This window comes from Mizuhopecten yessoensis, unplaced genomic scaffold, assembly GCF_002113885.1.
Source record: "Mizuhopecten yessoensis strain PY_sf001 unplaced genomic scaffold, ASM211388v2 scaffold8447, whole genome shotgun sequence".
NCBI classification, from domain to species: Eukaryota; Metazoa; Mollusca; class Bivalvia; order Pectinida; family Pectinidae; genus Mizuhopecten; species Mizuhopecten yessoensis.
In genome coordinates, this window is record NW_018407552.1 from 754,598 (window position 1) to 768,749 (window position 14,152).

Sequence of the window (14,152 nt, forward strand, 5' to 3'; positions counted from 1 at the left end):
AATTTATTATGGTTTATAATGGCAAATGATACTTTGAATATTACATGTTAATAACTTGATTGGAATTATAACCTTGAGTTGACAGTTTGATACTTTGAAAATTTTGAGCCAGCCCTACCCCCAAGGGCTGTAGGGTGGGGCCCAAAGGAGTCAGTGTGCTAAAATTTCTTCATTTTCCTTGTTTAGAATCAGAGGTGCTAGTTTCAAATACTTTTTAGTCTTAAATCTGTATGCTAGATATTGAATAAGGTGGTTTTATTGTTTATCATTTCTGTTCATGTTAAAAACAAAATCAACTCTCTATAAATATATCAGGTGACCGTTAAGGCCCATGGGCCTCTTGTTCTATACACAAACTGCTATTTGTATTATAACTGGATTATTTCTGTTATTTTTATGTTCTTGAGCAAATAATACAAATCTTTTAGGCTAAAAAGAAATTGCACCAACAAAGATAAACAACAAACAAGTTATCAGTACATGTACATTCTCACTTATCACATTGTATTCTTAACTTTACATATCAATCCAATTAAGTTTCTTTTACTATATAATGTATATTAGGGCGCAGATTTTTAGGTGACCTGAGATATTTCTGTTATTGTATAATGTATACCAGGGTGAGGTTTTTAAATTTCTGTAACTGTATAATAAGGGGATAGTACGTTGTTTTGAGTGGCTATACTGGCGATTAGAACATGAAATTTTGGTTTGAACTCGAGACCGATAGGTCGCGAGTTTAAACAAAATGTCATGTTCTAATCGCCAGTATTAACACGAAAAATAACGTACTATCCCGGGTCTAACACACCTTAACAAATATACTACGCTGATATGTTTAGAAACATTGTATTTCCTTGCACAAAAGTATGTAGTAAAATACTTTGTGACCTGAACTGGCAAAGTGTCATTCTGCAGCGGACTGACAAATCGGAAAGAGGCTTTCAAAAGTCGGTCATTTGGCCCCGCCCATACTGGCGAGCGGGCGATCTGTATGTTGACGAGGTGGAATATTTGGATTGTTCGTAAACGTCCTGCTACCAAAGTTTATACGACACATTTGGATTAATATTGACCAAGTTCTTACATTTCCATGTCAGTATGTATATCGATCTGTGCTTGTCGACAAAATCGGTGATTATTTGTATAGATTTGTGAAGAGTTTTGTGTAAATGCATACGACACATGTGAAATGATTCATTTGATTTCGGATGCCTTCACACGGATGGAACAAACATTTCAGTAATAAATGGAGGTAAGAAAAAGGAATATATACTTTTTACTTTTTCATTCATTCAACAAATACATTTCATCGGTCGTTTCTGTTCTGTCGCCTGCTAGCCTTATCAGCGGGATTTAGCTTAGAGGCGAGCTTGACGCCATATTGTTTTGGTTAGAATCGGGGCGTGGCTTAAGTGCATTGGGAGGAGCTTAACACGATTGATAATGATTCTATCGCAGATTAGAACATGGTCCGTATCCAATCAAAACGCGTTGCAAACGAATCGTGTTAGAAATGTATATTAGGGTGAAGATTTTATATTTCTGTAAATTTATAATGTATATCAGGGTGAGGATTTTATAATGATTGGACCATATAACGTGTATCAGGATTGATGTAATCGTATCAAAGTTACTTGTTTTACTAGACTGTTGAATGAAACATATTGCCTATTGATAACAAAATCCGATATTTGTGCCAAATATTTAAATGAAACATTAAAATCAATAGATTAACAAAAAAGAGTAGTTCCTTCCGTCTGACCTTAATTTCCCCAGTCAGTGTTTGAGTTGATTTGAATTTTAAATTTTATAGATTTTTTGCTGGATGTGCTTGTTTTATTAGATTTGACTACGACAGAAACGCAGAACTTCCTCTACTAAGCAGGAAGATGTCATTATTCCATCATGACATTAGGAATTTAAAAAAGAAAAACCTTTGCCATGAATGATGCAGCTGATGATCATTTTATCTTATTTCCTTTTAAACAAAACCTGTCTTTTACCTTTCCCTTTGAAGAAGAAACCGGCATTTTGTAATTTACAGATTCCTTTTTCTGTGTGAACTGGAGCTGATCCAAGACGGTTTCGGGAGCTTCAGAAAGCCCCTTACACCTGTAGTTCTGAAAAATTCATATTAGGAAACCATTCAGATGACCCTGCATGTGTAAAGATGCTAGTCAAAGTACACAGGACATTTAGATCATGACCCTTTACATCTTCTCATGTGATCCCCCAGCATAGTTGATTTGAGAACATGACATTGGGCCTATAATACCTGTTGAGTGCCATTGGTGGGACTAGTCTTGTTAAACATGTGGCATTGTAGACACAAACACAATTAAAATTGTATGGATAGACTAGCTAACACGGTACTGTCAGACATCCATTGAAGATTACATATTATTGTAGTTGGTTGTATGATAAACAAGGTTACCTTTCTAATGGCATAATTATACATAATTGATTATCAACTGTAATAATGCCAGATAACATGAACATGCTTTCAATGAAACTGTCTGTAATTCAAGGTTATGTTGTACTTCCATGTGAGTTTGTTGCAATGTATTATTAATCTGATGTCTATTGTGTTGTTCTCTTTTGTATTTCATGGTTGTTTGAGGAATGACGTTTTAAAAGGTTCTATTGTAACGATGGAATGTCACAACATCTAGAGGCTGTGTGAGTGATGTAGCTGAAGCACTGGTGGAACTGTGCTCCCTTCCCATTCCATTAATCGCTGGTGATCACATTTCATAATCTGTCAGTTGAAATGAATAATTAAACACACAAGTCAACAATCAAACTGTAACAAATATAGATTGGATGAGTTGTGGTGTAAGGGGTGTGGCTTAGTACACTGGCAGCTCAACAATCAAACTGTAACAAATATAGATTGGATGAGTTGTGGTGTAAGGGGTGTGGCTGAGTACACTGGCAGCTCTAGATTGGGTGTAAGGGGTGTGGCTGAGTACACTGGCAGCTCTAGATTGGATGGGTTGTGGTGTAAGGGGTGTGGCCGAGTACACTGGCAGCTTTAGATTGGATGAGTTGTGGTGTAAGGGGTGTGGCTTAGTACACTGGCAGCTCTAGATTGGATGAGTTGTAGTGTAAGGGGTGTGGCCGAGTACACTGGCAGCTCTAGATTGGATGAGTTGTAGTGTAAGGGGTGTGGCTTAGTACACTGGCAGCTCTAGATTTGATGAGTTGTGGTGTAAAGGGTGTGGCTGAGTACACTGGCAGCTCTAGATTTGGTGTAAGGGGTGTGGCTTAGTACACTGGCACCTCTAGATTTGGTGTAAGGGGTGTGGCTGAGTACACTGGCAGCTCTAGATTGGGTGTAATGGGTGTTAATGATGTAACAGTGAATATATCTGTAGATTCTGTAATGGTTATTGATGATTGGTGTATTTATATATACATATACGTAGATATGATGACCTGTAGCAATGTATAGATATGGTGACCAGTAATGGTGTATAGACATGGTGACCTGTAATGGTGTATAGATATGGTGACCTGTAATGGTGTATAGACATGGGGACCTGTAATGGTGTATAGATATGGTGACCTGTAATGGTGTATAGACATGGGGACCTGTAATGGTGTATAGATATGGGGACCTGTAATGGTGTACAGACATGGTGACCTGTAATGGTGTATAGATATGGGGACCTGTAATGGGGTATAGACATGGGGACCTGTAATGGTGTACAGACTCGGTGACCTGTAATGGTGTATAGATATGGTGACCTGTAATGGTGTATAGAAAATGATGACCTGTAATGGTGTATAGACATGGGGACCTGTAATGGTGTATAGCCATGGTGACCTGTAATGGTGTATATATGGTAACCTATAATGGTGTATAGACATGGTGACATGTAATGGTGTATAGACATGTTACAATGTATGGATATGGTGACCTGTAATGGTGTATAGATATGGTGACCTGTAATGGTGTATAGATATGGGGACCTGTTATAGTGTATAGACATGGCGACCTGTAATGGTGTATGGATATGGTGACCTGTGATGGTGTATAGATATGGAGACCTGTAATGGTGTATAAATATCGTGACCTGTAATGGTGTATAGGCATGGGGACCTGTAATGGCGTATAGCCATGGTGACCTGTAATGGTATATAGATATGGTGACCTGTGATGGTGTATAGATATGGTGGCCTGTAATGGTGTATAGACATAGTGACCTGTAATGGTTTATTGATATGGTGACCTGTTATAGTGTATAGACATGGTGACCTGTAATAGGGTATAGACATGGTGACCTGTAATAGTGTATAGACATGGTGACCTGTAATAGTCTATAGATATGGTGACCTGTTATAGTGTATAGATATGGTGACCTGTAATGTTGTATTGATATGGTGACCTGTTATGGTGTATAGATATGATGGCCTGTTATGGCGTATAGACATGGTGACCTGTAATGGTGTATAGATATGGTGACCTGTAATGTTGTATTGATATGGTGACCTGTAATGGTCTATCGATATGGTGACCTGTTATGGTGTATAGATAATGATGACCTGTAATGGTGAATAGACATGGTGACCTGTAATGGTGTATAGATATGGTGACCTGTAATGGTGTATAGATATGGTGACCTGTAAAGGTGTATAGATATGGTGACTTGTAAAGGTGTATAGATATGGTGACCTGTAATTGTGTATAGACATGGTGACCTGTAATGGTGTATAGATATGGTGACCTGTAATGGTGAATAGACATGGTGACCTGTAAAGGTGTATAGCTATGGTGACCTGTAAAGGTTTATAGATATGGTGACTTGTAAAGGTGTGTAGATATGGTGACCTGTAATGTTGTATTGATATGGTGACCTGTAATGTTGTATTGATATGGTGACCTGTTATGGTGGATAGATATGGTGACTTGTAAAGGTGTGTAGATATGGTGACCTGTAATTGTGTATAGACATAGTGACCTGTAATGGTGTATAAATATAGTCACCTGTAATGGTGTATAGACATGGTGACCTGTAATGGTGTATAGAAAATGATGACCTGTAATGGTGTATATACATGGTGACCTGTAATGGTGTATAGATATATGGTGACCTGTAATGGTGTTGTTAAACAGTAATGGCGTGCTGATATATCTGGTGACCTGTTATTCCAGTGACACTGGCTTGTATCCCATTGAGGACAAGGTTGTAACATATTTAGCTGCATATATTGATCATACCATTGATTGCTCCCAGAATAATCTAATCTAGCATTTGTAGGGTACATTTCTGTCTGGATCTCCAGTTCTACCCAGAGGAATTCAGGCTCATTTCCAAGCAAATTTGTTTGAAAATATTTGGCTTGCTTTTAAGTTCCTGTGTAGACTGTAAACATCATTTCAATACTTTTATGGAGATTACAGATTGCCAGAAAGCCAGAGCTTTTTCAGATCATTCTTGTTGTAATGTTTCTGTCGGCTTTAGCCTTCCACTCCAGCTGTAAACTGGTAGGAGATAAAAGGAACCAAAGGCAGTTCAATGAGTGCGGTTTCTGTCCTACAGATCTATAGTGCCGTTTCGAATCTCGAGTGGTTTCGGTAACAGGATTCATTGACAACTTTTAACTATCTTTCACAATGTTACATTAATATTGATGATGTTGATTTTGCCAATGAGGAAAGAAAAATCTTAGCTCTTCCTCCACAATGGTGAAATGAGTTGCATTCACTGGATAATTAAGGGAGTAAAATGTTCATTAAACATGTAGCAATTTACATATGAACATAATTAGGATTGAGACTCTGTGGTCAGCAAGGTAAAGTATTATTGAAATGTTGATAAGTCAAGAGCCATAATCAATAGTAGACTATTTAAGAATTAGCTCCCTTCCAAATTTTACCAATATAAAAACTGATATAAACAATCTGATTGGATAAATTAGAGTTCTCAGACCGTGAAGTCCAATACCAGTAATGGATACATGTTAATGTGAAACACTAAATGATGGCAGAGAATTATATTAATTCTGGTTGAGGATGAATAGTCTGAAGTGTCATCAGCTATACACATGGGAGTAATAACTGCCTTATACCAATACTGGTGTTTTGAGTCAAGTCATATCCAAATCTCTGTAGTTGTCAGCAGATATTTGGCATTATATAGATCTGTATTCACATATCCACCCCTGGGCGGGGACTCATTGAAAACATAATCTATTTGTGTAACTTATCTTTATATTTTTGTAATTCAAATTTTTACAAAAATTGGCCAAATTTTACAACAATTTTTTTGTTGAATATACCTTTGAGGTTTTTTGAAATTAATCAGATTTAACAAATGTCCTCCATGCAATCATCTTGGATTTTAACAGTGTTGGTATTATCAGTTAATATCTCAAGATATTATGCTTTTTGGAGTTATTTTGATGCTTAAAAAATGGAAAGATACATTGAGAAAAGCAGTTTCAGTCGCAGTTCATGCACTTTCTCCCTCATTGGTGGTGTGGAATGAGGGAGATCTACCTCATTGGAGGTGTGGAATGAGGGAGATCTACTTCATTGGAAATGTGGAATGAGGGAGATCTACCTCATTCGAGGTGTGGAATGAGGGAGATCTACCTCATTGGAAAGGTGGAATGAGGGAGATCTATCTCATTGGCGATGTGGAATGAGGAGAATCTACCTCATTGGAGATGTGGAATGAGGGAGAACTACCTCATTGGAGATGTGGAATGAGGGAGAGCTACCTCATTGGAGGTGTGGAATAAGGGAGATCTACCTCATTGTAAGTTTGTGGAATGAGGGAGATCTACCTCATTGGAGGTGCGGAATGAGGGAGATCTACCTCATTGGTGGTGTCGAATGAGGGAGATCTCCCTCATTGGAAATGTGGAATGAGGGAGATCTATCTCATTGGCGATGTGGAATGAGGAGAATCTACCTCATTGGAGCTGTGGAATGAGGGAGATCTACCTCATTGGAGGTGTGGGATGAGGGAGATCTACCTCATTGGAGGTGTGGAATGAGGGAGATCTATCTCATTGGCGATGTGGAATGAGGAGAATCTACCTCATTGGAGCTGTGGAATGAGGGAGATCTACCTCATTGGAGGTGTTGAATGAGGGAGATCTACCTCATTGGTGGTGTCGAATGAGGGAGATCTCCCTCATTGGAAATGTGGAATGAGGGAGATCTCCCTCATTGGTGGTCTGGAATGAGGGAGCTCTACCTCATTGGAAATGTGGAATGAGGGAGTTCTACCTCATTGGAAAGGTGGAATGAGGGAGATCTATCTCATTGGCGATGTGGAATGAGGGAGATCTACCTCATTGGAGATGTGGAATGAGAGAGATCTACCTCATTGGAAATGTGGAATGAGGGAGTTCTACCTCATTGGAAAGGTGGAATGAGGGAGATCTATCTCATTGGCGATGTGGAATGAGGAGAATCTACCTCATTGGGGATGTGGAATGAGGGAGATCTACCTCATTGGAGGTGTTGAATGAGGGAGATCTACCTCATTGGTGGTGTCGAATGAGGGAGATCTCCCTCATTGGAAATGTGGAATGAGGGAGATCTATCTCATTGGCGATGTGGAATGAGGAGAATCTACCTCATTGGAGATGTGGAATGAGGGAGATCTCCCTCATTCCCCATTTCTAATGAGGTAGAGCTCCCTCATTCCACAAACTTATAATGTGGTAGATCTCCCTCAGTCCACATTTCCAATGAGGTAGCTCTCCCTCATTCCACACCGCCAATGAGGTAGATCGCTCTCATTCCACATCTCAAATGAGGTAGATCTCACTCATTCCACATTTCAAATGAGGTAGATATCCATCATTTAACACTTCCAATGAGGTAGAACTCCCTCATTCCACAAACTTATAATGTGGTAGATCTCCCTCATTAGAAATGTGGAATGAGTGAGATCTACCTCATTTGAGATGTGGAATGAGAGCGATCTACCTCATTGGAGCTGTGGAATGAGGGAGAGCTACCTCATTGGAAATGTGGAATGAGGGAGATCTACCTCATTAGAAATGTGGAATGAGGGAGATCTACCTCATTGGAGATGTGGAATGAGAGAGATCTACCTCATTGGAGGTGTGGAATGAGGGAGATCTACCTCATTGGAAATGTGGAATGAGGGAGATCTACCTCAGCCTCAGATGCAATAATTAAGATAAAGTTGTTTATTCTAATATTCTGGTTAAAAATAAACTAGACTCACAAGCTTTATTGTGAGCGAGTAACTGAATTATTGTCTTTAAATGCCATAGCATAGAATACATGACTAACCGTCCGAGCATGTTCCTATTTTCCTATTGGCAGCATTATTACGTTGTCTCATGGTAATATCACTCTCCCTCTAATTGTCTCCCTATTTCCAGTGACGGTTCGTTTGTCGCATTTTCTCTGGCAAACCAATTAATGAGATTTTTAATTCGGATGTCGTAACCTCAAACCTACAGTATATGGACAGTGTAACCTTAAACGGAACACGTCTATGTAATTTAATGTTGACAAGATGTCACAACATGGAAAATAATATTGATTGAGATATTTATCCTTGGGTAAGACACCCCTGTAATGGATACACATTTCATTGTTTCAATGTTTAGATAGGGCCTTTAAGTTTATAACAAAATATTTCATCACCTGAATTCATTACCTAATTTGCAAGTATAATTTAGCATTGCATTTGACTGTTTACATTAGTAATATCAAGTGTACGTGCGAGTAACAAGATAGAATAATATGTTTTGTTTGAAATTAATCGGTAACAGATATATGCAGCACATCCAATATGTAAGGAGGTATATGCTACCATACAGATTACGTTACCGTAAGCTGTAGGACAAGCTTGAGTCGACAACATGATAGATCAATTAACTCTGATGAATCAACAATTAAAGATAAGAGCTGTGATGCTTCTGTATACCAAATTGACATGTTTCCACTGGGGTTTCCAGTGGGGTTTAGTTTCTGTTTGGGTAGTCAAGCAGATTTGTCCCATTAAATGTACTCTATACTAGTTTAAATAACCTAATAACTCACAATAAAAAAAATCAAATTATAGATGATAGAAGTGAATTTAACTTAAGCAATTGGTTCCCTCTTACATGTTGTAGCAACCATATAGCTAACCTGTAATTGTAATTGTTTTGAATTAAGCTTGAATATGAAATCACATGACTATGTTTTTAAAGATGGGATTCTGACCTAAAAAAAGGCCAGTACATTTCAAATTACAGTAGATTTCGCTTATTATCACTTCTGATTTGTAAGATGAAAAATGTGATATTATTAACCGGAATATGACATAAAGAGAAAACATGTTTTTCTGACCATTTCAGGTGTCAAAACTGGGAAATTACCGTATTTAAATGTCAAAGTGATATGGTATTACAAAGAAGATAGTTTAATACAACAACAAAAAAAAATGGTAATTAATAACTTGTCTGATTGATTGATGACAACAAAGTTATTTGTTAGCACCAGTGACTTTGCAACAAGGCAAGTTTAACTTTAACAGCTCCAGTGCATTGACAAAAAAGCAGTTTATAAATAACCATCATAGCATGAATTTACAACCAGGAACTTGTATCCTTGATAGCAGCAAAGAATAATATACAACTAGGAAAGTTACATCTGGGGAACTTGTTATTTTCATAGCACACAGTAAATTGCCAGTTAATGTGCACACAAAAATAACTGTTGAGCTCAGTGATAATTTTGTTTACTCCAGTTATTTAGTTTTGGGTGAATTCCTAGTAAACTTATTTGTCTTAATGTGTGTGTTCTACTTACTGTCTTTATTAATCATCTCCTGTGATTTTTCATTCTTCTTTAGATGGCAGTTGCAGGAAATGTATTGATTTATCAAGAAACAAAACACCAAAAATAATTCTACAATAATTAAGTTTGCTTGTTACAGTGTCGACTGGATGGTTTATAAGCTTTGGGGAGCTGATGAATTGATATCAAGCTCTAATAAGGGTTTCCAGTTGATTGATTCTGGCAGCCATTTCCTTATGTCAGAGGCTCAGAACTATCGTTATGACTAATGGATCATGGTGGAGTCCAAGCAGTTTAGTCTGTAGAAAATGGCCTTGAGATTGAATGGCAGCTCTTTATACATGTATATAGCCAAATAGGTATACTCAGATAGATTGTTTCGGCTGAAAGGTAGATTGGATTCAAAGAGTGAAAGATTGGATAAAAGAAAGAACATGAAAAACGTTTCCAATTATATTACTGTAGCATGAAGACTATACTTGGTGTTAGTTGAAAACCTTTTGATTTTAATTCAGAATAAAAGGTAGCAATCAAAATCATTAAGACTATTAAAGAAATGAAATTTAAATGTCTTCATATTTGTTCTTTATGTGTCCCTAAGTCTTAAATTTGGATGCATATCTGGTACATATTATGTATTTTAAGTGGTTCCCTGTTAAATATTGGTGTTTGTTGGTTTTGATGTCCCGCCTTTCCATACAACCCAAACACGGGAAAATTGATTCATAACATTCATAAAACCTTGGATGGCTGATACCCTTCAGGAAAAGAAGAAAATTTCTTAAGTTTCTGGATACCAGATCAAAGGTTCAGGTCACAGTAGCTACAAGTAGACTGACATTTAGTGAAAATGTGGATTCGCAGAGGGGATAGCTTGAACTCCATATAATATCTAAAGCAAACATAAATGGATATCTGTTGAGTTTGGGGTAATTGCTAAAGAGACAAATCAGGGTTACAGCAGCTACACATATATATATACTTATAATTTCTGTGTTATGTTTATTTTCTGGAACTGTAATTAGGCACATGCTCCAATACCAGGAGCTTATTCGAGAAGCATATGTCTGTTCTACTGACTTTTTTCCCAATGTTTCTTATTAATATGCAATCATTTTAAAGGAGCATATAGTATCATGTCCTGTCCATACCAAAACAAATGCAAAATAGCTTGTATTTATGTATGTTTGTTATTTCTGTTTCACAGGAGAGTTGTATGATCAGAATACCGCTGACCTACAGCGCAAGATTGTCAGATATGTAAGTATTCATTACATTGAACTGAAGTGTAAGATGATCAAATATTTACATATTCATGATCACAATAAATTATTTGTCCTGTAACAAGCCCAGCCCTTACTTTGAGTCAGAGTTGATGTGTTGGCTCGCTGGGCTAGAATACTGCAGGATATTTATGATAAACAGTGTCAGATATATAGGATCTTACATGAGTTTTCATTTCATATGATATTTATGAAATGAGTCTAAGAAGTTCTCAATAGGTGAGCTAAAATGATAATTTCTTTACGAGTTTCATAAATTTCATATGAAATGAAAACAAGAGTAAGATCCTTTTTATCACATAATCAAGATTTGTGGCATTTATTCGTGTAAAACGACAATTTGCATGCAACCTTGAAATGTAAAAAGCTGCTATTTTTGACTACAGTGCGTAAGTCTGTGACGTCATGTAATTGTCCCAGGCGTGACGTCACAATTGAAACAATTGAAACTTACAACCAATCACAGGGCTGATAGGTCATATTACTTTGGTTAATACACAATTTTTTTTACCTGGGTATATTCATTGGATAACACAGTACATTATGTGATAAAATCAATTTTTTAAGTTTTCATGCTATACACCTACATGAATAAGTAGAAGAGCTGACCTTTAATATTTTGATTCAGTTAATTAAAAGAAGTCAACCAAATCCTTTCAAAGAATGCTTTGATTCTATAAATTTTGAGGTTATTGGGTTTCTGATTCTTTGATCCTATTCATGGAGATGCTATTCAGAGTGTGTAAATTTACTTTTGATTTAATGAGGTTTAGAGGGTATTGAGTGTGTGAAACATTTTGATTTCTTTGCTTTAGAGATTATCGAATCTATGGATTTAATTGCATTAGTTAATTCTATTGATTTCATTGGTTTTAACGTTATTAAGCTATGATACTTTGATTCCATTGGGTTATAGAGGTTTCAAAATGTAGGATAGTTTTGATTTTGATGTTTAGAGGTTGTTGAATATGTGATGGTTTGATTCTGTTTGTTTAGGGGCTGTTGATTTTGTGGTGGTTTAATTTCATTTGTTTAGAGGCTATTGAGTATGTGAAAGTTTAATTCCATTGGTTTAGAGGCTATTGAGTATTTGAAAGTTTAATTCCATTGGTTTGAAGGTTAATGTGTGGTGGTTTGATACCATTGGTTTAGAGGCTATTGAGTGTGTGGTAGTTTTGATTCCATTGGTTTAGAGGATGTTGAATGTGTGATGGTTTGATTCCATTGGTTTAATAGAGCCAATTGAGTGTGTGATGGTTTGATTTCATTGTTTTAGAGGTTATTGAGTGTGTGATAGTTTGATTTCATTGGTTTAGAGGTTACTGATTGTGTAGTGGTTTTATTTTGTAGGTTTCGAGGCTATTGAGTGTGGTAGTTTGATTCCATTGGTATAGAGGTTATTGGGTGTGTGATGGTTTGATTCCATTGGTTTAGAGGCTATAAAGTGTGTTGTAGTTTGATTCTATTGTTTTAGAGGCTATTGAATGTGTGATAGTTTGATTCCATTGGTTTAGAGGCTATTGCGTGTGTGATAGTTTGATTTCATTTGTGTAGAGGCTATTGATTGTGTGATAGTTTGATTCCATTGTTATAGAGGCTATTGAATGTGTGATAGTTTGATTCCATTGTTTTGGAGGCTATCAAGTGTGTTATAGTTTGATTCTATTGTTTTAGAGGCTATTGAATGTGTGATAGTTTGATTCCATTGGTTTAGAGGCTATTGAATGTGTGATAGTTTGATTTCATTTGTTTCGTGGCTACTGATTGTGTAGTGGTTTTATTTTGTAGGTTTCGAGGCTATTGAGTGTGTGGTAGTTTGATTCCATTGGTATAGAGGTTATTGGGTGTGTGATGGTTTTATTCCATTGGTTTAGAGGCTATTAAGTGTGTTGTAGTTTGATTCTATTGTTTTAGAGGCTATTTAATGTGTGATAGTTTGATTCCATTTGTTTAGAGGCTATTGAGTGTGTAATAGTTTGATTTCATTTGTTTAGAGGCTATTGATTGTCTGATAGTTTGATTCCATTGTTTTAGAGGCTGTTGAATGTGTGATAGTTTGATTCCATTGGTTTAGAGGCTATTGAGTGTGTGATAGTTTGATTTCATTTGTTTAAAGGCTATTGATTTTGTGATAGTTTGATTTAATTGTTTTAGAGGCTGTTGAATGTGTGGTAGTTTGATTTAATTGTTTTTGAGTCTATTTAGTGTGTTATAGTTTGATTCCATTGTTAAGAGGTTGTTGAATGTTTGATAATTTGATTCAATTGTTTTGGAGGCTATTGAGTGTGTTATAGTTTGATTCTATTGTTTTAAAGGCTATTGAATGTGTGATAGTTTGATTTCATTTGTTTAGAGGCTATTGATTGTGTGATAGTTTGATTCCATTGTTTTAGAGGCTATTGAGTGTGTGATAGTTTGATTCCATTTATTTAGAGGCTATTGTGTATGTTATAGTTTGATTCCATTGGTTTAGAGGTTACTGATTGTGTAGTTTAAAAATAGAAATAGGTTTAGAGGCTATTAAGTGTGTTAGTTTTATATCATTGGGTTAGAGGCTATTGGGTGTGTGATAGTTTGATTTCATTGGTTTAGAGGTTACTGATTGTGTAGTGGTTTTATTTTGTAGGTGTAGAGGCTATTGAGTGTGTGGTAGGCTGACTCCATTGGTTTAGAGGTTATTTAGTATGTGTTACTTACTTATTTGAGGTTACTTAGTGCGTCACAAACGCTTTGATTCCATCGATGCAGAGGCTATAGAGTGTACTATTTTTCCAATTAAAGCATAATGAGAAGTTTAATGGTGAAAACCCATCATGGAATCACTGTAAATCTTTTACTGGGGAACTGGAATGGAAATTAAAGACTGTTTGTCTGAGTAGGTATCTTCAATACTTAATTGCTGGCATTAACATGCGGTTGATACCACTTTTCTGTTTATTTAGTGGTCGTATCACCTTGTCGTTCCAAGCTCTCCATGTTTCTAACACAACAGAAGTTGGCCATGTTTGTAACTCGGACTAATCATCCGCAGATAACATTCCTTATCAAATACACGAAGCCTTACAAATACAATTGATCAGGG

General features: G+C 36.6%; 1 protein-coding gene across 4 annotated transcripts in view; it reads left to right on the forward strand.

Annotated features, from left to right (window-relative positions):
- LOC110455963 (cGMP-dependent 3',5'-cyclic phosphodiesterase-like) overlaps positions 1-14,152 on the forward strand; it is a 152,284-nt gene that overhangs the window by 93,341 nt on the left and 44,791 nt on the right. For all 4 annotated transcript variants that reach the window (XM_021506434.1, XM_021506435.1, XM_021506436.1 and 1 more), the window contains exon 8: positions 10,995-11,047. In XM_021506434.1, the coding sequence (XP_021362109.1) occupies positions 10,995-11,047 (53 nt within the window). The remainder of the gene's footprint in view (positions 1-10,994; positions 11,048-14,152) is intronic.